The following is a 25,224-nucleotide window of genomic DNA, read 5'->3' as shown; positions in this document are numbered from 1 at the left end:
GGGGAGAGAGGAGTATCCTTTACAGCCGCAGCAGCCATTCCGCTTCGCCTTTCTCACCACCTGTCGCTGCTGGAGCCCGTTCAAAGGACACTCCACTCTTCCCCGTCCTGCCCCGAGGAGCCGGGTGCGCAAACAGGCAGCAGACAGACGAGGAGCCGCCTCCTGCCCCCGGCGCAGGCACCGCGCGAGCGGCTCCCCGGCGAGGCCCGAGGGGCAGGGAGGGCTGGCACGAGGCGGGCCCGCGGGGGAGCTCCCCAGAAAGGGGCCCCAGCTTCGGTGCTAACCGGGCAGGGACCCTCTCCGACGGATGCAAGCCCAGCGCTGCTGAGCCGCAGCCAGCTCTGCCCACCGGCACCGGCCCTTCCAGAGATCGCCATTTCCAGATGGCCCTTTGCTTGGCGAGAGCAACGCGGCGCCCCTTGGCACGGCCAGCTCTGACCAGTGCTTCGACCACCCAAAGCAAAAAAGCATCAGCACTGGCACATGTCACCCAAAAGGCTGCTGTGGCCTTCCCTGGGAACAAGCTCAAGGGGTCTAATTTGCTGTAAAAACTAATTTTTGGGGGGTCAGGGACACAGGCAAGAGAACTGAGGGCTGCTGGACGGGTCAGGCCGCACAAGGACGCTGCGGATGCTGGCACGGAGAAGCCCTGCCAAAGGTGCACCGTGTGCTGTCGGTCGGAGAAGCCCTGCCAAAGGTGCACCGTGTGCTGTGGGTCCTTGGCACCTCACGGCACCGCCTCCGAGAGGCCGAGCAGGGCTGAAATCCCGGGCCTGGTGAGCAGCACGGAAAAGCAGTGGTGGAGAGGGACACGAGGAGCTCAGCAGCACCGAGAGCTGCAGAAGTCGCAAGAGCAGCTGGCCCAGCCTCAGCAGAACCAGCAAGGGCAGGACTTGGCCGCTCCAGCTTCGATCGAGGGCCCTTTCACCCCGTGCGATGGCTGGCAGAGCCCTGGCCAGCAGGTTCTGCATGGTGAAAGGCAGAAGTGTCCCAGTCCCAAATTTGCTCTCTAGGTCTGAAGCAGCCTGAACTGAGCAGGGTATAAAGGGGAAGGAAAGAGCCTGTTCTCGTCACTTCGAGGCGACGAGCAGGACAGGGGACACACAGTCTCCTGGCACGGCCGTCTTGCCTGAAGTTGATTTATTCCTGGGGCTATCCCGGGTTTCTGCCTTGTCCTCCCACCCAGCAGAGCCACGATTACCCCAGACCTTTGCGCTCAGAGGGAGGAAGGCATTGCTCATAAAGGGTACGCGGGCAACGATTTGGTTTCTCGGGTTTCTGCTGAGGTGGTGGTTTGGGGCTTGCAGTAGGAACCTCTTGACAGCTGAACCCAGGCCTCCCCCGTCAGTACTGCCAGGTAAAAGGATTCCAATAAACCGCCAAAAACCGAGAACGGCAATTTGTCACGTAGTGGCAGCAGGAGCACTAGCACAGCCCGTACAGCATGGAGGAAGAAGGGCTCAGCCCCTCGCCTGCATCTGTTACTCCTTTGAAAGGGGACAGCGGAGGCCTTGGCTTGGTGACGCACAATAAAACACTGAGAGCAGCTTGCGGTAAGAGAAAGGACACACCACAGGCCGCTTCGGGTCAGGCATCTGCCCCCAGCGCGGGTCATGCTCCTGGCCACCCTCCAGGTCACGCTGCACCTCCGTCTTCCCAGCTGGGAAGCGGGCGGCACGGCCCTGCTCCTCCGCGGCGGGCGCCGGGGGCTTCCCAGGGAGCGCAGGGCGAGGGGGAGACGGGCAGCGAAAGGCCGAGCGCCGGTGCTCGCTTGGCTGGAGCGGTGCTTTCCCGGGGGCTGGGTCAGGGCTGGCCAGGTGCCCCCGGGCAGGGCAGGAGTCAGGGCTGAGATCACCCCAGGGTTCCCCGGCTTGGCCTCTGCCAGCTGCACGGCCAGGGCCGTCCTCCCAAGGTCTCCGTCCCGCCGCTGCCTGGCGTTCACAAGCCTTGAGTCACGCCCCACGCCAAGCCCCAGCTGCTCCCGGCGCATTTCTTGCGCGGAGCCTCCCAAGAGGGGACCCGAGGGGCAGGGACAAGGGCACAGCCCTGCGCCGCTGCCGAGCTGGGGCTGCCAGACACGACGGTGAGCCCGGGAGAGGTGCTTACCTGGCGCGGAGCAGCTCCGCAGAGAAGGCAGCTGCGGCCAGGCAGGGCGAGACGTGCCGGGGGGACAGGACGGGGCTCGGGGCAACGACGGCGCCCGAGCAAAGATACCAGAGCTCCAGCTAAACGCTCCTCTCCCGCAGGCAGGGAGGCTGGTAACACCCCTCTTGGGAAGGAGGGCCTCGTTTGCACAAAGGTTTCTGATCTTGGCACAAAGCTGCTGCCAAAACAGGCCTTAAAACAAACCTGGACAGGAAGAGCTCCAAGAGAAAACTTTAAAAGGACTTGGATCATCCTCTTTCCTAATCAGCTGTAATGGAAAACGGGAGGTGAAGTGTGACCTTTCCGACTACAACACTGTCAGCCAGCATCACACCCCAGCGCTTAATATAGGAGAGACCAGGGCTGCAGCCAGCCCCACGCCAGAGCCCTGCACGCCCCGAGGGGCCAGGGCCGCGGCCAGCCCCACGCCAGAGCCCTGCACGCCCCGAGGGGCCAGGGCCGCGGCCAGCCCCACGCCAGAGCCCTGCACGCCTCTGGAGGCTGGTGTTTAGAGGAACGTCTCCTCCAGTGGGCCGGCCAAGGAGAGAGATTTGAAGCTCAGGGTATGGCAGGGTGGGTTAACACTCAGCACCAGGTTCCCACAGGTCCCACTTACCCCAAACAAGCAGCCCAAACTCGGGGAGATGCAGGTCAGAGCCGGCAAGCGACAGTGCTTCATTATGTTGTCCAAACCCAGCTCCTAACAAGCCACCAGCTTCTGTACGTCATGGGCTGGGGTCAGGCTTTGCCTGAGGAGCCGTGGTTCACGTGCGGCACTCAGTTAAGAGCAAGGCAAGCTGGGGTCTGGACAAGGCGGTCCCTTACCTCCTGGAGATGCTGTTGTCCTGCCTCTGCCCACCCTCGGGCCGCTGGAGGGAAGCACGTGGGCCCACGGAGCTCCACGCAGGAACCATCGGCCAGCAGGAAAGACGTGAGAGAAGGACTGCAGTTTCTCTCGTTTCTGCAGAAGAGACCAGCAGTGAGCAGAGCAAGACAGAAAAGTTTCTCCCAGTGCCCTTTCCCTACCCCAAACTGAAATATCAGGGAAGAAACAAGCAAGTTTACAGTTTCTATGTTAAGTACCTTCTTACCTCCCTGGGACCAGCTGGCAAGTCAGGACCACTCCGATTTATCACAAGAAGGGAGAGGAAAGCAAATTTCTCTTCCCAAGTTGCCTTCTCTCCCAGAAGACTGGGTTTCAGAGGGCACACTGGGGTTGTCCCATTCCAGCAGCTGCAAGACCACAGCAAGGTGCTCAGCACAGAGCCATCACCCTGGCAGCGTTTTAAGGAAGTGACATTTGGAGGATTAAAACTAGAAGGCTGTGTTTTTTCCTATACCTCTAAATTGACCCTGCCGTGAAGGCTGGGCCCTGGGGTGCCGCTGGCAGGGTCCCTTCCAAGGTCAGTCGAAACCTTTTTCTTCATGCTCTAGGGAAAAAGGGTATAGATACAAGCTGGACAAGGTGGTTTTTGCAATAGAGATTTAGCTTTATTTTAATATACCTCAGTTACTGGCAACTGGGAAGACTTTTTTTCCCCACTATCACAGCAAAAAAGTCCTCAAACATTTCACATGGCAGCTTTACGACGGGACGTCAGTGTACTCACTGCAGTCACCCACAGCGACCCATTCAACACATCTTCCTCAGGAGCGCTTGCTGCAGACACGGCCGCGGCAGACCTGGCAGGCGGCTGGCTGGGACCACAGCCACGCGGAGGCTCCGAAAGGGAAACAGCAATTAACTCGCGCTCCCCGCAGCCAGCTCCGCTCAGCGCACGGCAGCAGCACCAGTTACCTTCGCCTCTGGCTGCGGGCAGGAGCCCGAGCCCGGGGACAGGTATGCATCCCGCACACGGGAGAGACGCTGCTCTTGTTTCTGATGGCCAGCTGGAAAGCAACAGGAGCCAGTTGATACCAGTGATGTCTTGTCCTGCTTGGAGAACTCCCTCTCCACTGCCATTGCAAGGAAAGGTATCTCCCTTTCTTTCTTACTACTCATCTTTAGGAGCTGCTGCAACCCTCTGGCAGTAACTCACAGCCCTGCTGTGTAAGAAACAAGAGGCAAAGTTTAAGCTAAGGAGAAAGTGAAATTTTTAGCTGGAGATATCTCCCTTAACAGTCCCAGTAGTTTGCTTTTGAAAGCAAAACTAGCAAATCCTCAAGCAGTGGTGCGGTAACAGAAGCATCTTAGGTATCTACCACCATAACCACAAAGCAAACAGCAACATTTTCTCCAAAGCAGGTAGCCTGGGGCTTTTGAACAGACATCACGCGCTCCTGTTCCATTCTTCGCAGCTTGGATTGGTGGTGTTGGCAAGCCTGGCTCATCTCAGGCTGATGAACTTTCCTCTTACAAGATTAAAGACAGGATCTGTTAATTAACTGAGAACCAATAGGGGTCACACAGGAGCAAATACACTGCTTTAACCACCCTATAAACAGCATGACAGAAGTGCTGATGCAGTTGCATACACGTAGAAGTTAGAGCACCGCTGGAATCCACGGCTCTCGGGGACTGCGGAGTCTCGATTGCGCTCTCAGAGCACAGCCATCATTCCTTGTCCGCGAGCAGGAGTCCCGCCATCCTGGAGGCCAGAGGGCACAGAGGTAGCAAGAGCAGAACTTGGCTTTGCTGCTGCTTTCAGGCACGCCGGCAGGAATAACTTGTGAGACCGCATGACTTGGGCAGCGGGGACTCTGCCCACTGACTGTTGTTGCCAGTGTACAGCTTGGAATTCTCTCTCCTTTTCCTTGAAGCAAGGACTGCCAGGCACCTGGAAGCCACCTCTCCGTCGCTTCAGGCACACATTGCCACCACTTCACTGGCTTTCTGCTCTCAGCAAGCTAGGGTTGGAAAGAGGGCATCCATTTACCATGCAAGTGAGAAAGAGCCAATACCCCATAACTACACCACACAGCTCTTCAGGCCATTTGGGCTGGCTTTTGCTCTGAGCAGTAGAAATTACAAAAAATTTCTCCAAAAAGATCAGGAGAGCCTGCCAGGAAAGCAGCAAGTTTCCTGGTGGTGTTTTCAAATTCTTTAGAATCTCACATGAGAGAGGAGAGGGTTCGTACACAGAGACGAAGCCTTAGGACAAGATGAGGAAGTGAAGCTGTAAAGGAAGAGCAGGCTTTGCACTGTTTTGGAAGTCATAACAACTGTTCTTCAAAATGAGGCACGTATGAAGGAAGTTTAGTTTTCAGACTACCCATGGTTTGGTACTATTAAGAGATAACATTCATTCATAGTCAAAGCAAAAAAAGTTGAGTGAAAACAGTCCTCTCACAAGAAAGTTTTATAATATAAGGACAACAATCACCTGCAAACTAGGATTTCAGACACTTTGGTCTGATAACCCACACTTAGATGACCAGCATGGTGCTCCAGGTCTCTAAAGCACAGGAAACAAACTAAACACCACCATGGTTTCTTGGGCAGTGTGCTGTTTGTTTGTTTTTTTATCCCCCCTTCCCATTCAGGAACTTAAGCCAGAATCTACGCTGGCTCTAGCTGGAAAACAGACTGTCCCGGGGATATCTGGCAAAGCATCAAGCATGCTAGTTCCCTAGCTACATGGTTGTCACAACTTAAGCAGCACACACTTTAACCTTTACGCTTTTCATGGGTAAAGAAGCTTCTTTACACAGCCAAGTCCTGTCCATTCTCCAGGAAACTCTATACCTTGTCTAAATCGAGCAGCACAGCAGGCTGCGAGGCAGATGGCTTCCAGACGAGAACGACCTCCCCACCTGAATCCCGGCCATGGCACTGTAACATAAGCCAGCCAGCCTGCCTGCCCTGGTAGGGACCAACCCAGACATGCAGTCAACAGCTTAGCTGCTTCTATCAGCACTAAGGACTTCCCTGGACAAGCTATCATCATGTTGTGACAGGTCTAATCAAGGTGATGGAGAAAGAGGGGGGAAAAATCCCAACATTGTCAGAACAGAATCGCTGAAGAGCTACGCTCATGAAGAACACCCATTATCAGCCATATGGCTGCCAGCAATGTCACTAGGAAATACTGAGTGCTGATCCGAAGCATCAGGAAGACAGAATTAGGAGGAATGAATCCTGGAACTGCTCTGCACATGCACACAGCAGCCAATATAATCAGCTGCCAGCTGAGGGTCAGGGTACCTCTGCTGACAGTCTTTGCTTGTTAGCTTCACAACAGGCTAGCACTACACAGTCAGCAAGTTATACCAGCAGAGAAGCAAATGAGAACTGAAGCTGTGTTCTTTGAGAACATAATCAAATCTTTTAATAAGGGTTCTATTTATCAGCTAGTAAGGTCTTCCAATTCTCAGCTACCTTTCAAGATAAAATCCAGGAAAATGGTGGCTGCCTTTTAGTTCCAGTTCTAGTCTGAGTTCAACAAATTACTTTGGTGACAACTGAACTAGAGAAACAGCATCAGAGAAAGAGTTTAGTACTAGAATTTTATCCAGCTCCAGTTCTCCTTGATTACCACTAGCTCTAGCCCCACTTACTGTCAAGGCATGCTTATAAAGTTGATGAGTTTTGACTTCTTATAAGAGAACTTTGTTGCAAAATCCACCAGTGGGTCACTCCAGAAGAACACAGGCTTTACATCAGCTTGTCAGCTTACCCTGACTCTCAAGGCACATGCTAAAAGAGCAGCCTTCAGTCAAATCCTAGTCCACTACTCCAGTCCTACAACTTTATTCTCCCATTTCTGCTCTACTGGGAGTGGAAAAATCACCTGCCACTGTTTTGTTATTCCCTGTTGAAGCCTTAACAGAATTCCTTCCTTCGCTGCCATTCAGCTCTTCCAGGACATTGTTCATATATTTGCTAAACTGAAGCAGTTTTTCCAGCGTGTCAAGACTTTCCTCCTAATTAAAAGGGCAGATTACACTAACCACACTTCATCCATCAGCTCATGAGAATCTACTGGGTGACTCCTGACAGGTCTGCCACGTGTCTTATATCCCTGTACAGCACAGGGACTTGAGGTTCTCTTTCACTAAGTTTGCAGTGTATGAGGAATATATGAGGTAGTGCTTGCAGTAAGAGGTAATGTCTTTTATTAGACCAAATGATATAGTTGGAAAAAACTGACAAGCTGTCAGACATACAAACCCTTCCTCAAGTCTGAAACAGAAGCCATGTAAGGCATTCATGGAAATCCAGCTGTTCCATCATTCACAGATCAATATCTGCTCCAGCTCATCAGTCTTGTTATTCTGCTTGCCTTTACATTCTTCTATTGCTCATCATTATTTAGGCTTTCCTGACTCTCTATAAATATTTGCTGCTACTGCTGCCTACTCCTGCTATCCACACCACTCCATAGGAATTGGCACTCCAGGCTGCAATAGAAACAGTGCTTTCCTTGACAGCATATTCAAGCTCCAGTGAGTTTCCTTGCTAGCGGATCATATGGAGTATCTCCACTGGGACAGCAATAAGCTTGAGGAAGACCGAAGAAAAATCTGGATGCATTTGGTCAGATTCAAGCAGATCTGAGCAGTTTTCAGGAAAAGGATGCTTACGGTTTTCTGTCCAGCTGTTCTTGTAAACTGTATTTTGGTAGGGCTGTCAAAGTTAACTGTGACAAACAGCCTTTTCGGTAAGGCTATTGCTGTTGATAGTCCCTCACAAAGTTACTCTCAGGTCAACAACATGAGACTGTTGGCTGAGTTAGCAACATGCATCTTAAGCCATTCTATATGACTTGGTCAATCTTTCAGGACCAGTTCTGCCACAGCCATTTAATTCTGTTCCTGTAAAGATCCTCAAGAGAAGGGAAAAAAAGCTGAAACTTAGGCACAAAGGAGTCTTGTCTCTCAGCTTGCCATTTCGAGGAGGCTATGCTGTTACAGGGCCCATTCATCTTTTAGTACTAACATGCTCACGCAAACTCCTTTTCCATTTTCTCAGGTACTCTCCCACTGCACAATACAAGAGTTCTTATGCTTATGCTGGGGGTAGCTTCTTCTCTTTTAATCCAACCAGAGTTGGAACTTCAAGAGACTGGTGCCCATTGAAAAGCTGAAACCTAATACACTCATACAGAACACACATTTCTTGTTCACTGCTGGTTGTAGACTGCAGCTGCTTTTCACTGCAGTGATATCCCTTGAGCACTGTATTCTGAGGAAGAATTCCTGCAAAAACAACATCTTCAGATACAACAAATGCTCATCTTTGAATTTAGCTCTCTGAAGACTTTCTGCCTGTGTCACCTCTCCCAAATTAGAAGAGAAACAGTAGCAGTAAAACAGTAGCAATTGCTTGATACACTTTGACTTGGATAATGACGGACAGTACCTATTACTATACCCCTTGGCAGGAGTTCAGCACATGGAGTTTGAACACCCTTCCTTCTCTACCCAAAAGAAACCCAGAACAAAAGGCCACACAACTCCAAGAATATCCAATACCTAGGTATCCAAATCTAGAGAAAATTAGAGGAAATGTTTTCCAATGAACCCCAAACAAGAAATAGTTTGCCCTACCTGAACAAGTTGATAATTCAGAGCTTCCCATGTTTTAATCTCTTCCAAGCAGCTCCACAACACCAATGAGCAGCCCAACTCGCACTAGTCCCAGCAAGTGATAAAGGTAAGAGAGACCCATAAACATAGCTCACAGGGAGGGTCAGAGCCTCAATACCATTACAGCCATGAGAAGCCAAGCCAACATAGCAAAGAGTTATACTCTGTCAAGCCTGAAAAAGAGGGCTTGCTTCCATTCATCCATAGGCTTTAAGTATAGCTCTTTAAGTATGCTGTATCAGAGATGCAAGCCATTTCTCCAGCAAGGAAACAGCTCCACAACATGATTGCTTACATTACTGGAACAAGCATCAGCAATACAGACATGTCGGAGGGCAGCAGCGGTGCCTAAGTCAGATGACTAAAATCCAGAGCATCATTTGGAGTAGTAGTATTCTCAACCCCTTTTTGCTCTCACTCACTTTTACTGAGTTAACATTCTTGTTAAGAGAAGACCAAGGAAAAGCCTAAAAGCAGTCTTAGTAGGCTTGGAAGCCTATGACAATGGTAAGATAAGAAAACATTCTTAGTAAACCTTAATCTAAATATGATTACCACTTTGTGATGCTAGAAGTTTTGTCCTCCAGCACATCAGAGCACTTGGTCTATATTTAGTTGTTCTAGCCGCGGCTAGACTGGTTAGGAGGACACAATACATCTTTAGCCAACATTACTGCACTGGCATGAGCAAGGGACACAGCTAACAGCAAGAGTTATTTGCCAGTTTAACCAGTTCCCTGAAAAGAATGACTTCAACTATAAAACAGCAGAAGGTTTAATGCTCTAATATACACAGGGAATTACTTTAAAGTGTGGGTAAGATTCATATTAGCATTCATCTAAACATCAATAAGAAAAGTCAGACTTGCAATATGCTGGCTTGGAAAGCCTCACATTACTTACACAATTCAAGTTTAATAAAAAAGGCTAACAAACAGAAACTTGAAACCAATACTTAGATGTAGGAAGTCAAGGCAGCTCTTCCAGAGGCACATGTCCTTGTATGTCCACTGAGTGCCCTTTACTGAGATCTCTTCTGCAGGAAAGGGATCCACTAGCAAGAGATGTTGGTCAAATAAAGAATTTTTATTTAGTTCAGGTACACAATATTTGTAGACGATATCAAAACCTGGTTTAGTCTTTAGAGACTAAGGTGTTTGGATGTGAAGCAAGCCAAGGACTAGATGGCACGGTCTCTATGCTGTGCCTCAGCCATCTGCCTCAGATAGAGTTAAACTACTTGATATAAGAATAATGGAGCCAAGTGTAGGATTTGAGACTGAGGAGTCATGTAAAAACAACTGTTCCCTCTCTGCCCACCATGAGGGCAGGAAGAGATAGGCTCCCTCTCCCACTACCACATGGATGCATATCAGCACCGGAATCTGTCTGAGAAGTTGGGAGACTTCGGCATAGTCAGCGGCTGGTCACTGGGTTTCACTTCTACGCTGCGATATTTGCGGATTGGGTTTGCCTTGTGAACCTGCAAAAATCAAGGACAAAATTAAAGAAAACGGCTGCAGTTACACTGAACCTAAAACATGCAGGCTAGCCATCCGCGGGATGCAGTCAGGCATCTGCCTACAAGACTATCACACTGCCCGGGGCACTAGAGTGAGCCACCACTAGCATGCAAGACATACTTTAGGGTTTTGGGCTTCCGTAGGGCATTCAAGTTATTTTGCTGCAATGTGTACAGCTGAGAAAATCATCAACAGCCTCAGCAGAGCTGATTTTTGTTTTTTTGTTTTGTTTGTTTTAAGACCAGTTGTAAAGTTAGTGAGGAATCAGCTTGCCACAGGGAGGACTAGGGATGCTTTAGGATCCCAAAACTAACGTTAGCTCTTTTAGCATATTCACACATCCCTTTGGGTTACATTACAATCCCTGTTCAGAAACAGCTCACTTACCAATTCTTGCCTTAGTTTAGCAACTTCTTCCTTTTCACGCTCCTCTTCTCGCTGCCTGGCCTGTTCTTGAAGCATCTCCCTTCTGGCTTCCAGGTCTGCCAATCGTTTTTCAAATTCTTGCCGCTCTTTAGCCCTTTTTTCTGTTGCCAGCTCAAAGCCTTCAGGAACTATGGAACCAGAAAGGCTCTCTAAGTTTAGAAATAGAGGGGATAACATTGGTGCAAAGACAGTCAGGTAAAGCAGCGCAATACTAATGTCACATGGAAGCCTCCCTCTGGAGCACTTCAAATTGTGAGGGTTGTTAGTAGACACCACTGGGGTTCCGAGGAAAAGAAAAGATTAAGCCCAAATGTGAGAAGTACCGATGCAGACATTACCTCTGTTAGGGGTATTGTCACGTGAGGAACAAGCACACAGTTGTTAGTACAAACAAGTTTTTGGCTGGTTCTGTATCCTATGAAGTTTCTAGCACATACAAACTAAGCTGTGGATGCCTCCATCTCATTACAAATGGCAAGGAAAGACTGACAGCTACTGCAGAAATGCCAGCTGTCTCGACAGGGAGCATCCTGCATACTATTTACCCTTATCCCAAGCTAGCATACATCAATCATCTGCCAATTGTAGCATAGCTGTTAATACAGCTGCCATGTTAGTGCACAGGGACAGCGAGGCAGTGAAGAGGAAACTCCCCTGTTCCCTGGGGACACAGGCTGCTGGGGATTTAGTTGATTGAGCGCACAGCAATATTGGCTGTGCTGATAAACAAGAGGCATCAGCCAGTTTAAGCATCATTTAATTGCATCAGTTCTGAATTATCAGCCAAGCCTGCATAGCAAGTACTTGTAACTCCACCTGATAGCAGCTTATTTTCCTTTTTGGGCACAAAAGGCTCCTGGTGCACCACTGTGTTGGGACGAGCTTTAAAACATGCTGCTTCTTTCTGCCTTTTCAAGTCTTCTTTAAGCTGCATAAGAAGAGAGCCTGTCAGATGTCAGGCATAACAAAAACACCATCTCCCATCCCCCCAGACTTCGGCTCTCCCAACACTGGAAAAGCCAGTTTGATTTCAGATTAAGTCACTTGCAAAGAAAATGATATTAAAGTCAAGAGAGATCTCACTCTGCCTGTCAGTTACTTTTGCCAAAAATGACCTAAAGAGCAGCTTCCGCTCTCAAAGCAGAATATTTTTCAGGTGTTTACCGTAGACTCCGCATGAAAAAAGCCATATATATGTCAATACATCTCAAAGCACAAAAACAATCAACAAAGGGATCCAGCTACACATAGTTGCCCTCTAGAAAGTACCCCATAGTTGGTTCAGGCAGCTGTGGTAAATTCCATCACTCACCATAAAGGGAGAAGAAAAAAACCCAAACAAATCACCAAACCCTAACCTGTAGCGCGTGGCTCTTGCCAAGGATAGAATAATTCCTGGCTCAAACTAGTCCTCAAATCCTAATTAAGCTCAAGCAGGACACTTTCTGAAGTTGAGCACAACTCTGATTAGCTCCTTTAAGTCTGCTCATAGATGTTATCCTTTTCATCCTACCTGCTGTTTCCAATTCTGTAGCTTGGCAGCTCCTCGTTCATCAATCTGCAGATTGAAGGGCTCAGGCTGAGTTGGGTTTTTGACCTTTTTTTCCGGCAGCTTGACACGGTCAAAGTAAGGCAGAGGCATTGCCTTGAACTTTGGTACCTGAAAGAAACAACTTGAAATATTTTTTGCCCTTTTCTCAAAGGCATGTAGCTTTGGAAGCTTAACAGCCAACAGCAAGAGGCAAGTCCTGCAACACCCTTTTTATTTAAGGGGCGGAATCCAAGGTATTTATTAGGTCTTACCTCTTCCTTCTGCAATTCTTCTATTTTTTTCTCTTTCTGTATTAGCCGCTCTCTGTCACGAGAATCAAAAGAGAAGGGGCAAACTTCCACATGTCGCTGCTCTGGCATTTTAGGTTTGAAGGGCACTCCATAATGTGGCATAGGGTTAGCTTTGATCACAGGAACCACCTCCTTTTCCTAAAGAGATATTAGTGTTAGGATTTGACATTATGTGTGCCAGATTTGAGATTTTTGCAGAAAGACTACTGCTCCTGCTGCACAAAGCCATGAATACTAGAGTCCCTTCAGTAAGGACCACAGACAGCATCAAGAAAACACTCTGAACACTGCAAAATTAGTAATCCAAGTATCACTTTATAAACATCCTGAACCACAGACAAGCTTTTTGTCTTTCCAAAACACTATCAGTTCTTGTACTCATCCAAATTAGACCGTAACACCATATTCGGTATAGTTACCTTTTCTTCATCTTTGCCAGGCACTCGTGTTCTGCTTTTCAAAGTGAAGGCTGGAGATCTGGGGACTGTAACAGGAAGTGCTTTCTTCTCTGGAACACCCTGTTCAGAAAAGAAAGTAAGAAGTCACCCAAGACTAAATACAAAAAAAACCCACAGCCAAAAAGCTATAGAGAAACCACCTGATATAACAGCATGTATTCATTGCAGTTCTTACATAATGAAAGATAAGGTCTATTAAAGATTATTAAACACATAATGCAACATAGCCAGGGACATTTCAAAGCTAATTGTCCCTCAGTCCTAATTCCTGGGTCTGAAGTATTACTAAATTCTTACCACAACATCCTCCAAGATTTTAGTTGGACACGGCCTGGAATGAAACTCAAAATGCTCTTCCTCCTGCTGCTTCTTACTCTCACGCTCCTGAATCCTTTTTTCTATTTCTAGCTCAAAGCCAATGGGCTGCGTGAGTTCCTTCACAGGCGGTTTCTTGGGTAGGATTGGCCCACCCTCTAAGATTTTGGGATCGAGCTCCCTTGCTCTGAATTTGTACCTACACAGGAAAAAGAGAGACAGTCACCTATACATTGCACATGACAAGGTGCAGCTTCTAGCAAGAGGCTTCTCTCAAAGCATAAAAGAGCAACTGTCAGATTCAGAAGCAGTTGTGTCACATACACATAGTGTGAAACTCTAGTTAGTTAACTCCCTTGTTTTTGAAAAAGCAAGACTTTGAGGTCTACCTTGAGGATTGCTTTCTTGGAAATCCACAAAGTTTGGCTACAGCAGAGTTTCAAACTGTGTGCGGGTGGAACTGCTATACTGGGTTATCCTTATTAGTCGTAACTTGTACTCAACCGAAGAACAGCTGTCCTAAGAGCACCTTCTTCAAAATGAGTTGGTTACTTTTACATCCCTATGTTCAACACCGCAGCCTGGTGCACAAGCTTAGAGAACGTCAGTGTCTTTATACTACTTATTCTTCTACACAGAAAGGGTGTTCCTGAGAAGTGGTATTTTGGCATGTGAAAGGGAGATTTCCAGGGTGTGGTACACTTCCCTCTCAGAGAGGGAGAAAGAAGTCTAACTTTACTTACTGCTGAATTTTCTCTATTTCCTCTGCTTCCAACTCTGCCGCACTTTTGCAAGTTACAGGTCTGAAGCGCTGCTTTGTTTGAAGCACAGGTGTTTTAGGGTGCGTAAGCCGAGCTTTCAGCAGCTTTCCTGGAACTGGGCCTATAAATTCAAGTCACAGAGACTAGCAGTTAACGGTGAGACTTGCAACAGGCACAGACAGTTTTCTCAGTACAATAGCTAAAGCTTCTTTCTTGTTCTGTCATCATCTGTGTGAACAGCCTGCTGGCTAGACACAGCCAGAACTGCTCACCTTCATCAGATTTCCTGCTCCTCAAGTGGTAACGAGAGGGTGTGCGTTTTTGGAATGCTTCTACCTGCTGAGCAAGGGACACATATTCTGACGTAGTTTCTTCAAGTTTTCTTTTGTTTCCCTGGGAGAGATTGAAAGGCTTGGGGACAGTGGGCCCCTTCGGCACTCGAACCTGGAGACAAAAACTACAGTCATTACAGCCATTTAGCAACAGCATGCTTCAGTGTCACTTCCTTTCCCCACTGATACGCATTATCTGTCCCTTTCCCTTATTTAGAAGGGGATAACGCTTAACATAGACAAATTATTTAACTGTCTAAACATGCACGAATTAGTCATACCAACAGACTGCATTAAGTGGAAGATTAAAGCTTTAAGTGTAATGACTGGAAGGCCTGACATGAATGGACCCCTTATTCCAAGGGAGTCCTTTTAAAATCTTGTGGCAGTGCAGATATGCAGTAAGCTAACAGGTACATGTGTGCAACATGCTTTCTCCTATGTATCTGCCAGCTGAACGGGTTACCAGCACCCTGTAGGTTGCAAGAGCAGCAAGGAGGTGCCAAGAATTAGTCAGCGGCCTGCTGGCAATACTCTGGCTCTCACCGGAGAGGGAGGGTGCTTCCTCAGTACTGCTGCAAAATCCAGTTCCTTGTATTCATTCCCAGGTTGGCTTTCCGCATGTTGTTTAATCCTCTCCTCTGTGCAGAAGTGGAAGTCAATTGGCTTTGTTACTTGACCAATAGTTCTCTTCACAGGTTGTCCTAAAGAAGAAGAGCATGTAAGGTCTGGAAGCCTTTTTTGGTGTGTGTCTGCAGGGGGCTGAAAAAAGGAATTTAATTTCTAATAACAAACAGATTTTGGGGAACTCATCTATAATTTTTCAAAACATGACAAAACAGAATTTAGTTTCCAGGCATCTGGGGGGGCTGATACATACAAAAGCCACCTAAACCCTGACACTTATTACAAAATCTGGAAGGCTTTTTGTTTTTTGGTTTTTTTTAAAAGGCACAGCTCCATACTGCGCCCTCCAGCTGAGCCCAGTACAGCTTCAACTGGAAATTCAGCCAGAGCCCACCTGCTCCAGCAATAGCTGCTTTCAAAGACTCCTCATTCTTCTTCCGCAACTCCATAACCTCCCGCTGCAATTGCTGCATCTTTTCCAGCTCCTGCTCCTCTGTACTCTTCAGCTTGCCAGAAAGATTGGTCCTCCTGCAGAAGCAACATTAGAGTTAAGGCAGAGATACATCTCCCTACTTCATCGATTATTAAGCATGATGTCAGTGCAAAGGAACACACCTACCTCTGACTTCATTGCAGAAACAATCATGTTATAAAAGCATATTCTTTAGAAACAATTTGTTGGGATTTTGGTCACTCAAGAAAGCTGACAGCTAACTACTACCTTGCATACCCACTTATTGTATGCACACTTCAGTATTAGCAAGAACATTTTTTTCCACCAAATTAAAAGCAAAAGCTTTTCTTTGCACAGGTTGAGTTAGTGAAGTACATTTCATCCTAATATTATTGTCTGATCTGGTGTCTACTAAACATGATATCATCACATGCTGAGTTGAAAACACTCTAGCCAGGGCTGTCACCTAGATCAACTGTGATTAACAAAAGCAAGCCTTGTTTATGGGAAAGCTACATACTTCAACATTGTTGGTGTCATGGGCATGGTCAGTTTGCTTCTCCCTCTTCCTGGGGAGTGGTCAGGATTCTGCAAGGGCTCTCTCTTTGCAGATACTTCCATCAGCTTCTCTCCGCTGCTAGAACTGAGATTAACAAGTTGTTATAGCAAACCACTCTAACTGTGCTCGAAATGAAAGACCACCTGCAGCTCTCACCACCATGCACATCCCCAACACCTGGTGAAGTTCTAAAATATTCCAGGACTGGCCTTACCTCACCATGGGCCCAGGCATAGATCGTCTACTTTTCCCTGGTACTCTAAGGCTGAAGAAGGGAAGACGAATTACCAAGTTTTCAGAATTCAGGCTTTTCTGAGGAGATTAGGTGCACTGTAGTTCATTGAGCTAGAGCAGTGTTTGAAGGACTACACTTCTTTTCAGTAATGATTTCCTGACCTTGAGTTTATCACCATACAATATCTTGCTGTTTAAGCCAATTTGAAAAATATTCTAGCTATGACTTTTTCATAGCTAATGACTGTCTGATGCATTCCTGATGGACCAGTTAAGCCAGGTTTAAAGCTAGCTGACAGACACTGAGTATGGAGTAAGAAGCTTAAGAAATCCAAACTTATTTCATTCACATCTCCACCTCCAAAAAAATAGAGCATTTCCTTTAGGTCTTACAAATATTTCTTCTCATCTGTGAAACCAGTATCAAGAATCAGGTCTCTGTCACCTCCCCCTAATCTTCCACATTGCTCTCTGTGAGAACCCCTCTCAGCCAAGTGGAAATACTTTCAAAAGAAACAGCTGTATCCCTCTTCTCAGCCCCAAGCTGAAAGACCAGTGACATACATTTTCATTTTTTTCATCGGTGGAACCTCTTCGCTATTAACCAAGGCAACAGCATCTCTCTCTGCTTTGATTTTAGCCAGGTGTTTGCGTTGCTGGGTTTTTCTCTGCTTTGCAGCCTGTCTTCTACCCGCTCTAGAGTGTGACAGAAAACAGAGGTTAGTTTTCCCCACAGGCCTGAGCAGACTTGCAATCTATATAATACTTTTCATTAGTGCATCACCAAACCCCAACATGCTCTACATAAATTAGTTGTGTTTAATACAGCAATCCAAAAGCAGCTTGAATGACTTGAGTTTTACAATCCAGAAACTTAATATTCTTTGGTTTATATGAGTGCACAGAGCCCCTTGTGTTCACGTAGAGTGAGTTCAGCCCAGCTCAGACAGATATAAGCAGAGCAACTTTATAAGCCACCTCATTTTCAGGTATTCTCACATTTGAGAAGCTACTAGGGCTATGGAGTCTCGTCTGACAAGCATGGGAGACACTGCATTACATTTCCATCCCTGGAGATTGTCCCTCCAGCTTAGCAAGCAGAGCAGCTGTCCCAGTACACGATCTCTGTACTGGAAAACTTCAGTCCCATAGGACAACCCAGGAACAGCTAGAATCGCGAGATCCTGAGAGTAAGAACCTGCCTAGTTACACTGCCAACAATCTTCACACAAACCGATTGCAAGTATTTCACCTTTGAGAGGCCTCTGCAGGAGCAGCAGCTCTCCAGCTTGTCAGAGATCCAACAATATTCTGTGGAACCACATTGACCTGCGCGTGTCCTGTTTCACTGTCCTCCGCATCGTGGCTTTCACCTGAGAACAGTAACAAAGATCAGCTTATATGTACAGAAATGCCAAAGCAAAGCCACGTGAGAACTTGCTGGACAACAGTATATGAAGATGATCCCCCAAAAGCCAGACTGAGTCCTTTTTAGTTTTCTGGTGAAAAACAGGTAGATTTTATCCTCTCCTCCCCATGCCTGCCAACTTACTCGTTATTCCTTGTGATGTGACAGAAGATAATGGAATATCAGGCTTTGTAAAAGCAGGGCTATTCTGCAAGACTGCTGCCAGATTTTCTGCAGGAGAGATATTCTCTAGATTGGCTTGTCGATCTGGGAGGAAAGAGAGACTTTTTCACTATACATCCGATGTTAGGAATTTTTGACAATACCACTGGATATCACCAGGATGTTAACAAAGTCACCTGTCAAGTCACAGATCACGATGAGAGAAATACAAAAAAACCCACTGCATGATGAATGATGTAGTCAATAACATGACTAATCTATCAGTACAGATACTAAAATATGCAGCACACCAGCCTTCATCCAAACAGAAAACAAATCAATGAGCTGAAAACAACTTACCAAACCAGGCATCTGCATTGTGCACGTCGTCATCACTCAGGGACCCGAAGTTGATGCAAGTGTTTGGGACATCAAAGGAATAGCGAGATTCTGGGTGAGACATCTTTGCCTTCACGTTGTCCCCAGACTCCTTCCCTTGCACTGTTCCAGTCCTTCAGAGAAATAGCATTGGTCACCTGTTATGCCAAATCCCAAAACAGGAATCAGCTACTCAAAAAGCCATTCTGCAGGACAGCACACAGGCTGCATTGCTCAAGACCCAAGCTCTAAGCTTTCAGTTGGACAGCATCTGCATCCTGTCCAGGGGGAACAGGGGTCTCTTAAAGCTCCCTCAATACACATGAGAGCGTCTAATACCAGACCCTAAAAACAGTGACCTCAATTAGGGGCGATTCAAAGGCAGCACCCCAGGATATTCACCATAGCTAAGAAAAAGGATGTTACTCTAAAGCATTGACCCCAGGTTCCTGTAAAGATAACACTCTTTTTGGTATTGAATGCCAGAAAGAACCCAAAGCTTAGACTGGAAATCAATAACAAGATCACATCTCCCAACCCCACACGCTGTAACAAGCAACCCTGCCTTTTTTTCCTCTGCATGGTTTCTGGAGACAGATGCTAGGACAGTCTTTGGTACATTTTCCTCTCTCGAAACTCACAGCCTTTAGATAGAAATCCTTATAAGCAGTGTAGTTTTATTCAACTACTGATTGGCAAAGCTAAGGAACAGCTTTACCACTGTTGTCATTGGCAGGTTTCAAAAATATCAAAGAGATCAAGTTTTGAAGATTTTATTTGCACCTGTAAGAGCTAGAAGTTTATTTTTAAAAGGGAACTACAAAGCTTTTCCAGAGAGGGTCTGTTTTGCCCTTCCATCTCTCACCACAGAGCAAAACAAGTTCTTAACCATTACCAGGAAACAGATTTATAGTGCTACAGCCTCCTGTCAAATGAGGGTGACTCCAGAGCACTGCAAAGCTCATTTTTTTCTCCCTCTGAAGGGCTACAAGCAAGAAGTAATAATATAACAAATATGCTCTTCTACAGAGTACACTGACTTTCGTAACAGGAAGAGTGTGCTGCAGAGTATTGTTGCTGGGCAAAAGGTAGGAAGAAAGCAGTGCAGAGTCCTTGGCGAGGTCCACAGCACTACCTCGAACGCCTGTCCAGACTATAAGCAAACCAAATACTGTGACAGAGTATCAAGAACAGTCCATGTAGTTAATTAGTGCAGCACTGACTGCAAGAGGAGTCCCAGTGTCAACAGGTGATACGAAATTCAAGGGAACAGGAGTAAAGCCAGCAATGAAGTTATAAATCCTTAGCTGCAACAACACCTTTTTGCAAAGGCTTTTTTCATGCTTTCATGGTATCTCACACTACAAGGCAAAGCCCACAATGACATGTTTCAAAAATACTCCCTCAAAAGATCACATGAACTTTGCTTTTTTGAGTTCAGCCAGTTCTAAAGCAGCATATTCTTGATCCACAGAGTCTTAGAGCTAAACCCATCTGTCTAGGCAGACCACCTATAGTTCAGCCTAAACAGCATGCTCCATTCAGTGGGAATATGTCCACGAGTAAATGAAAGCAGCATTTAGGAGGCACCATTGCTGTTCATAACTCGTAGGCCTTTCCTTCTGGAGATGGCTGCACCGTGAACCCTTCAGCTCCCCAGGACAGAGGTGCTAGAGTCGGGGGGAAGAATGCTGTTAGAGAAGAGTCAGCTACATGACTGTGAAGCCGTCAGGGTAAAGACCCAAAGAAGGCAAACAGAAGAATCGGAGCCAAAACCAACTGTAACTGAGCTCAAGACATGGCTGGAATTGAATGCTTTCCTACCATCCTTAATCAAGATAGAGTTTCTATCAACACTACCCATTTTTTTTTAAATCAAATGCGTCATCTGCATTCTCCCCTACCCCTCCCAAATCAGTCCACCAAATTGGAGCACCAGGCATCATGTTTCACAGATACTTGTATCCACTGCTAGACTGCCGCAGAGCTGCCACAGTTCACATAAGTCAAATTATTTCCAACTTCTTGCTGTGTAAAGTCCATACTCTTTCATAGTGTCAGCAGTCTGAGAGAGGAGGGCCTCTTCACTCTGCCCCCCTTCTCTCTCTCTCTCCCTCCATCCCCAGACTGAAATGAACAGTCAATCATTATGACAAAGAGTTTATCAATATCACGGTTTCATATGCCAAGTTTCTTGAAAGAGCCAGTGGGGAGCTAAAAGTTATTCTGACTAAACTCCAGAGAGTCCATTTCAGTCAGATGAACTCATGGCTTCCCCATTTCAAATCCCTACAAATCCTTTGAGTCTGGCACAGAACAGGATTTACTGTGGAGCAGTAGTTCGCTGAGAGGCATTTCAAACCTCCACGATCGACTCTGTTTGGGACTGAGCTCACATTGATTAGGAAAGATTATCGCTGTGATCCATCCATTGCAATGTTTCTGGAATAGAAATAGGCTCCGACAAGCGCAGTTTTAAGCCTGCAGCCCACCCTCTCCAAGGACAGCTTAAGCATTTTAAGACATCTGATCATGATCTTGATGACAGAATCACCATTATCTCATTTTTTTCCTGAAAGACAGGAGGCAAAACTCTTTCCCTCCACTGTAGCACTTTTCCTACAGGAAGTGAGGTGCAGAAATTTCTTTTCATCAGCAGGTACTTTACCTAGTTAGCAGGCACAATGTGCCAGACCATGGTTATAGGGACACAGTAATCCTACAAAAATCTATGCTGTAGCTAAACAGCGTGACCTGCTCTCCCCCACATCCAGCACCTCCTGTGATGTGGGCCAGGGGAGGAACCCACCCAGCTGAAGAACACACTCCCTTTCTTAAGAGCAGCTATCAGCAGGATCAGTTTTCACCTGGTTCACACAGAGCTGCACATACACCAACACTGGCACAAGAAAAGCATAGAAGAGGGAGGATCTCGTCCTCTCACCTTCAGAAATAATTTTGTCAAATAAATTTGGGTTAACTGCAGAATGAAAACCTTAATTCTCCTTCTAGCTCCACTCTCTTCTAAATATAGACGTAGCTCCATATGGTTTCTGTATACAACAGCAAGGCCAAATTTACAGAGAGGAATAGACTGTGGGTTCTCTACACATCAAGTTTCTTATGAGTAACAGCACTTCAGCACGTTCCAGAAGAGCGCCTTGGCCTCGTTTATATTAGTTAGCTTTGAAAAGGATTGAGCTAAATTGGAACGAGCATTCCTATCCTAGAATAAAACTGACACAACGGCAAGTGCAATATCGGAGTAACTTCACACCTTACCCTAATCCAAATTAGCTTTAAAACGCAGACAAGCTTTCAGATGATATATTCTTTGAGTCAGTCACAGATATGCTCAACGTCACTGTCTAAGTGTAGTTGTTAATTTCTTGCCAGTAAAAATTGAGGCCAGAGAAGGCTTGAGAGGAGCAACTCCAGTGAGACCTAGCAGAGCACTGACCTAGTTGCCTAGCTCTAATATGTGAATTCTGCACCAAGCGCATTGTAAGAGAATACTTCACACTACACAATTACAACTTAATCCAAAGAGACTCTTATTTTAGGACAGCAACCCAACACAGACCCATGGTCATTAAGCAGTGCAATAATAGAGCCTGTACTGACTAGAACAAAGAGTTCCCCTAGTTGCCCTTGTGTCAGGGAGAGGAAGCAAAGCTCCAAGATAAGAAATTAGACATCCTGTGGAGTGAAAACGAAGGGGTCTGGGGAACCATCAAGGGACAGGTGGAAGGTGCTGTGCTGTGCAGAGGTATTTTTTTCTTGCTGTCTTTCAATTTACTTGGATAAGCCCCTTGTGAACCGGAGAAAAGACACCTTATCACAACACATAACTGGAGCTTCATAAGCTACAGGTGTCATTTACTCCAAGATCCTACCAGGACTGGAGGGGGAATAAAATAGTACCAGATGTACAAAAAGGATATTCTGAGTTACATCAGTAGATAAATCTGAAGCCAGTGGTTCATATGCCTCAAGACACAAAATGGACTATTAGGACTTAGCAAGAGAAGCTTCCTCAAGCCCAAGGATGCTGCATGACAATTTGCTGGGGTAATTCTGGTACCTTCTGCTGAAGCATTCAGCACTGGCTGCTGTTTGGACACGTAACAGTGGGCTAACCAGACAAGCGGTTTAATCCAGGCTGGCACTTTCTTTGTTCTACAACATAAAGCGTTCCTTCCCTCTGTTGCTTCACCAAGCTGAAATTGCGAATGCATTTACACCTTTTATTGGAATGATAATCCACACAGAGATCCCAGATGCTTTTCAATAGCCAGTATATAAACTGGACCATTACAAAGGGCTGGAAACTACCCCGCAGAGATGGCGTTATCACCATAACCCTGCAGGAAGCTCTCACGACACAGCAGCCACATGAACTCCTCCAATACGATGCCACGCAAGGAATTCTGTCTTCGACCATCTGCTGTTCTGTGGTCCCAAAATGGCTTTTTTCCTCCAGACTCTAAGGTAAGTGCATAATTATCACTTTGCTAAAGCTAAATAACTAAACCAAAATTATTCCAGGTTGAGCATTTTCCCTTTTGTTTTCTAGTTTTACGAATGCCCATCCTCCTCACCAGCTCCCTCTCTGTCCTGGCAGCCAGAAGCAGAGCCAGGGCGCCCGGCTATGCAAACGGCGTGACTAAGGTGGCCGCAAATAGAGCTGGGAGAAGGCCACAGGTCTCGCATGTGGTGTCCTCCAGAGCTGCTGCTGCTCCCCGCTCCAACAGCTACTTCCAGGCCTGCTGAGTAGAAGCAGCTACATTTACCTAAAGATTTAGGTACTGAGGAGACAGGCTTGCTTGTCTGTTGGGCTGGGGGAGGGTGCAAAAGAGGATGACTGAAGAGGAAGAATGGAAAAATAAAAAGGCAATAGAGGGGAATTTGTTAAACACCTTGGTGAAAACTTTTTTCCAGCCTGGAGCTATTAGTCTGATAGCCAATAACAGAAGTCTCCTTCATCTTTTCCTGAGTGGGGTTAAGGAAACATTTCTAACAAATACCGAATCTGTCTTTCTTTCTCCTCTGATGTTCCTCACTTGAAGCTCAGACACGCTTTTCCACAGTGCAGAATCAAGGCTAAACTCGTTGCCCTAGGTACAGAACAGAGGTAACGCTTTCTATTGCATCATTTAGTGCTCAAATTCAGGGTGTGGGATGTAGTCTTTTACCTCTGCATAGACAAGGGAGGAGAGCATGTAGAGCTCCACAGACCACCCTCACCACTGTCATTAGCCTGGAGCTGAAGGAAGAGCAAGGCACAAGTACAGCAGCTTTCCTCCCAGGCAGCCTGTGCTCCACTAATAGCTGCCACGGGCCACCTCCCCTTCCAACAGCCCGAAATAAACAGCCCTGACATCTCACGCTCTGTAAACGAGAACCCGCAAGTTTTAGAAGACACGAAGATGGGACATTCTAAGAATAACTCTTCAAGGAGCAGCACGGTATTTTTAGCCACTATAACTTCAACTTATTGCTAGATAAATTGAAGCTCCTCCAATTTAAAAAAAACAACACTCTACAAGAATAGCTAACTTAATAGCTTTCTAGTACTTAAGTTACATTTTGCCTGTTTTCTTCCCTCCTTTCCAAGGAAGCAGGATTTGTTTTGAGAAGTAAAATCATTTTTCCTAGTTTCAGAAGAAAGACGCATGCTTCTCCTGGCTTTGAGCAGTCAGTGTGAACGAATGGTTAATGACATAACACAACACGGCCTCGTCGGAGCCGACATTAGCACGGCGCGTCGCTCCAAGCCGTGTTTCACCGTGGAAGTGGCCTCACTTAGCGCTTCTTTCAGGTCAAGTTTGGTGATCGTCAGCTTGACGACACAGATCTCAGCGCAGAGCTTTGTTTTTGTCGTGACATGGTTGCCGTGTCGGACGCTTATCGCGGTGCTATGACCCCTTGGGGGGGGGGGTCCTAGGCCGGGGAAACCGGGGCTGCACCCGCGGCCTGCAGGGCAGGGGCGGCCCACAGTCCCCCGAGGCGGCCTTGAGCTCCGCCGCCCGCAGCCGCTAACGCTTCGACCAGCCTCGGGGCCCGGCGCCCCAAGCAGCCCCACCACCCCTCCCGCCGGCGGGCCGCCCCGTCCAGCGCCCTGGCAGCGGCGGAGGGGGCTCAGAGGCGCCTCACGGAGCAGGCGGCGAAGGGCCGCGCCGCACCGGGCGCCGCGTCCGGCCGGGAGCGAGCAGCGGGGGCGGCCCCGCCGCCGGGCCTCACCCGAGGAGGCAGCCGCGGCCGGGCCGGGCCTGGCTATCCCCTCCCCAGACTACCGGGAGGAAGCCTCCACCCGCCCGCCACCGGCCGGGGCTGCGGAGACCCGCGGCCCCGAGCAGGAGCCCACCGTTACCGGAGGACGCCCACGGGCGGGCTAGCACGCTCCTGCGGCGGGCAGAGGCCTGGTCCGGTTCGGTCGCCAAGCGGAACGCGGCCGGCGGCGCCAGGCGCTGCCCGTGCCCCACGGGACCACGCCGCCGCCCGCGGCCACTCACCTCAGCGCCGCGGCCACCCTGCCCGGCGCGTCTGCCCGCCGCCGTTAACGGATTTTGAAACACGTCTCGCCAGTCCGAACGCACCAATCAGCGCCCGCGCCGACGCCTCGCCGCGCGCCGATTGGGCGAGCCACCGAGAGGCGAAAGTGCCCGGATAAACAAAGGCCGCCCCTGGGAGCCAGCAGCCGGGCGCAGAGGCTGTCGGGAAGCGTAGTGCCCACGCACACAACAGCACGCGTGAAGAGCTAGAGACAAACCACAACTCCCATAAGACACCGGGGGGCAACCAGAGGCCAATCTTAAAAGGCGAGGCTTTGTCCCGTGACCTGAGCCGGCCTATCGGCTGTGGGGGGCGGGCCAGCCGCCGCCGAGCGTCCCCCCCGCCTGGCCCAGGGGCTGCGCCGATGGCCGCGGTCACTGGGCAGCGCCCGCCACGGCGCCGCTCCGAGCCTTCCTTCGGGTCCTGCCGGGGCCCAAGCGAGCTCCAGCACCTGCTGCTACAGCAGAGGGAGCAGAGCCGGGTGCTGGGCGCAAACCCCGCGGGCGCCAGGCCTCAG

General features: G+C 48.0%; 1 protein-coding gene across 6 annotated transcripts; it reads right to left on the bottom strand.

Annotated features, from left to right (window-relative positions):
• Positions 1-9,430: 9,430 nt before the first annotated feature.
• Positions 9,431-24,811, bottom strand: TPX2 (TPX2 microtubule nucleation factor). Of its 6 annotated transcripts, none has more exons than XM_026107028.2 (18): positions 24,668-24,811; positions 18,135-18,286; positions 17,757-17,879; positions 17,457-17,577; positions 16,769-16,900; positions 16,185-16,235; positions 15,932-16,054; positions 15,352-15,485; positions 14,877-15,034; positions 14,271-14,442; positions 13,981-14,119; positions 13,220-13,436; positions 12,884-12,982; positions 12,426-12,602; positions 12,136-12,282; positions 11,439-11,550; positions 10,584-10,771; positions 9,431-10,156 (listed from the first exon to the last, which is right to left on the bottom strand). In XM_026107028.2, exons 2-18 carry the CDS (start codon positions 18,235-18,237, stop codon positions 10,046-10,048), a joined length of 2,307 nt encoding a protein of 768 aa, XP_025962813.2. In that variant the 5' UTR covers positions 18,238-18,286; positions 24,668-24,811; the 3' UTR covers positions 9,431-10,045. The 6 variants fall into 6 exon arrangements, with proteins under 6 accessions (XP_025962813.2, XP_025962812.2, XP_025962815.2 ...); XM_026107027.2 differs by having other exon boundaries at positions 18,135-18,310; positions 24,668-24,786; XM_026107030.2 differs by having other exon boundaries at positions 10,584-10,750; positions 18,135-18,310; positions 24,668-24,786.
• Between the last annotated feature and the right edge of the window lie 413 nt (positions 24,812-25,224).

Source organism: Dromaius novaehollandiae, chromosome 16 (genome assembly GCF_036370855.1).
Source record: "Dromaius novaehollandiae isolate bDroNov1 chromosome 16, bDroNov1.hap1, whole genome shotgun sequence".
NCBI lineage: Eukaryota > Metazoa > Chordata > Aves > Casuariiformes > Dromaiidae > Dromaius > Dromaius novaehollandiae.
The sequence above is the reverse complement of the archived record's forward strand: the minus strand, read 5'-3'. Positions and strand labels throughout refer to the sequence as shown.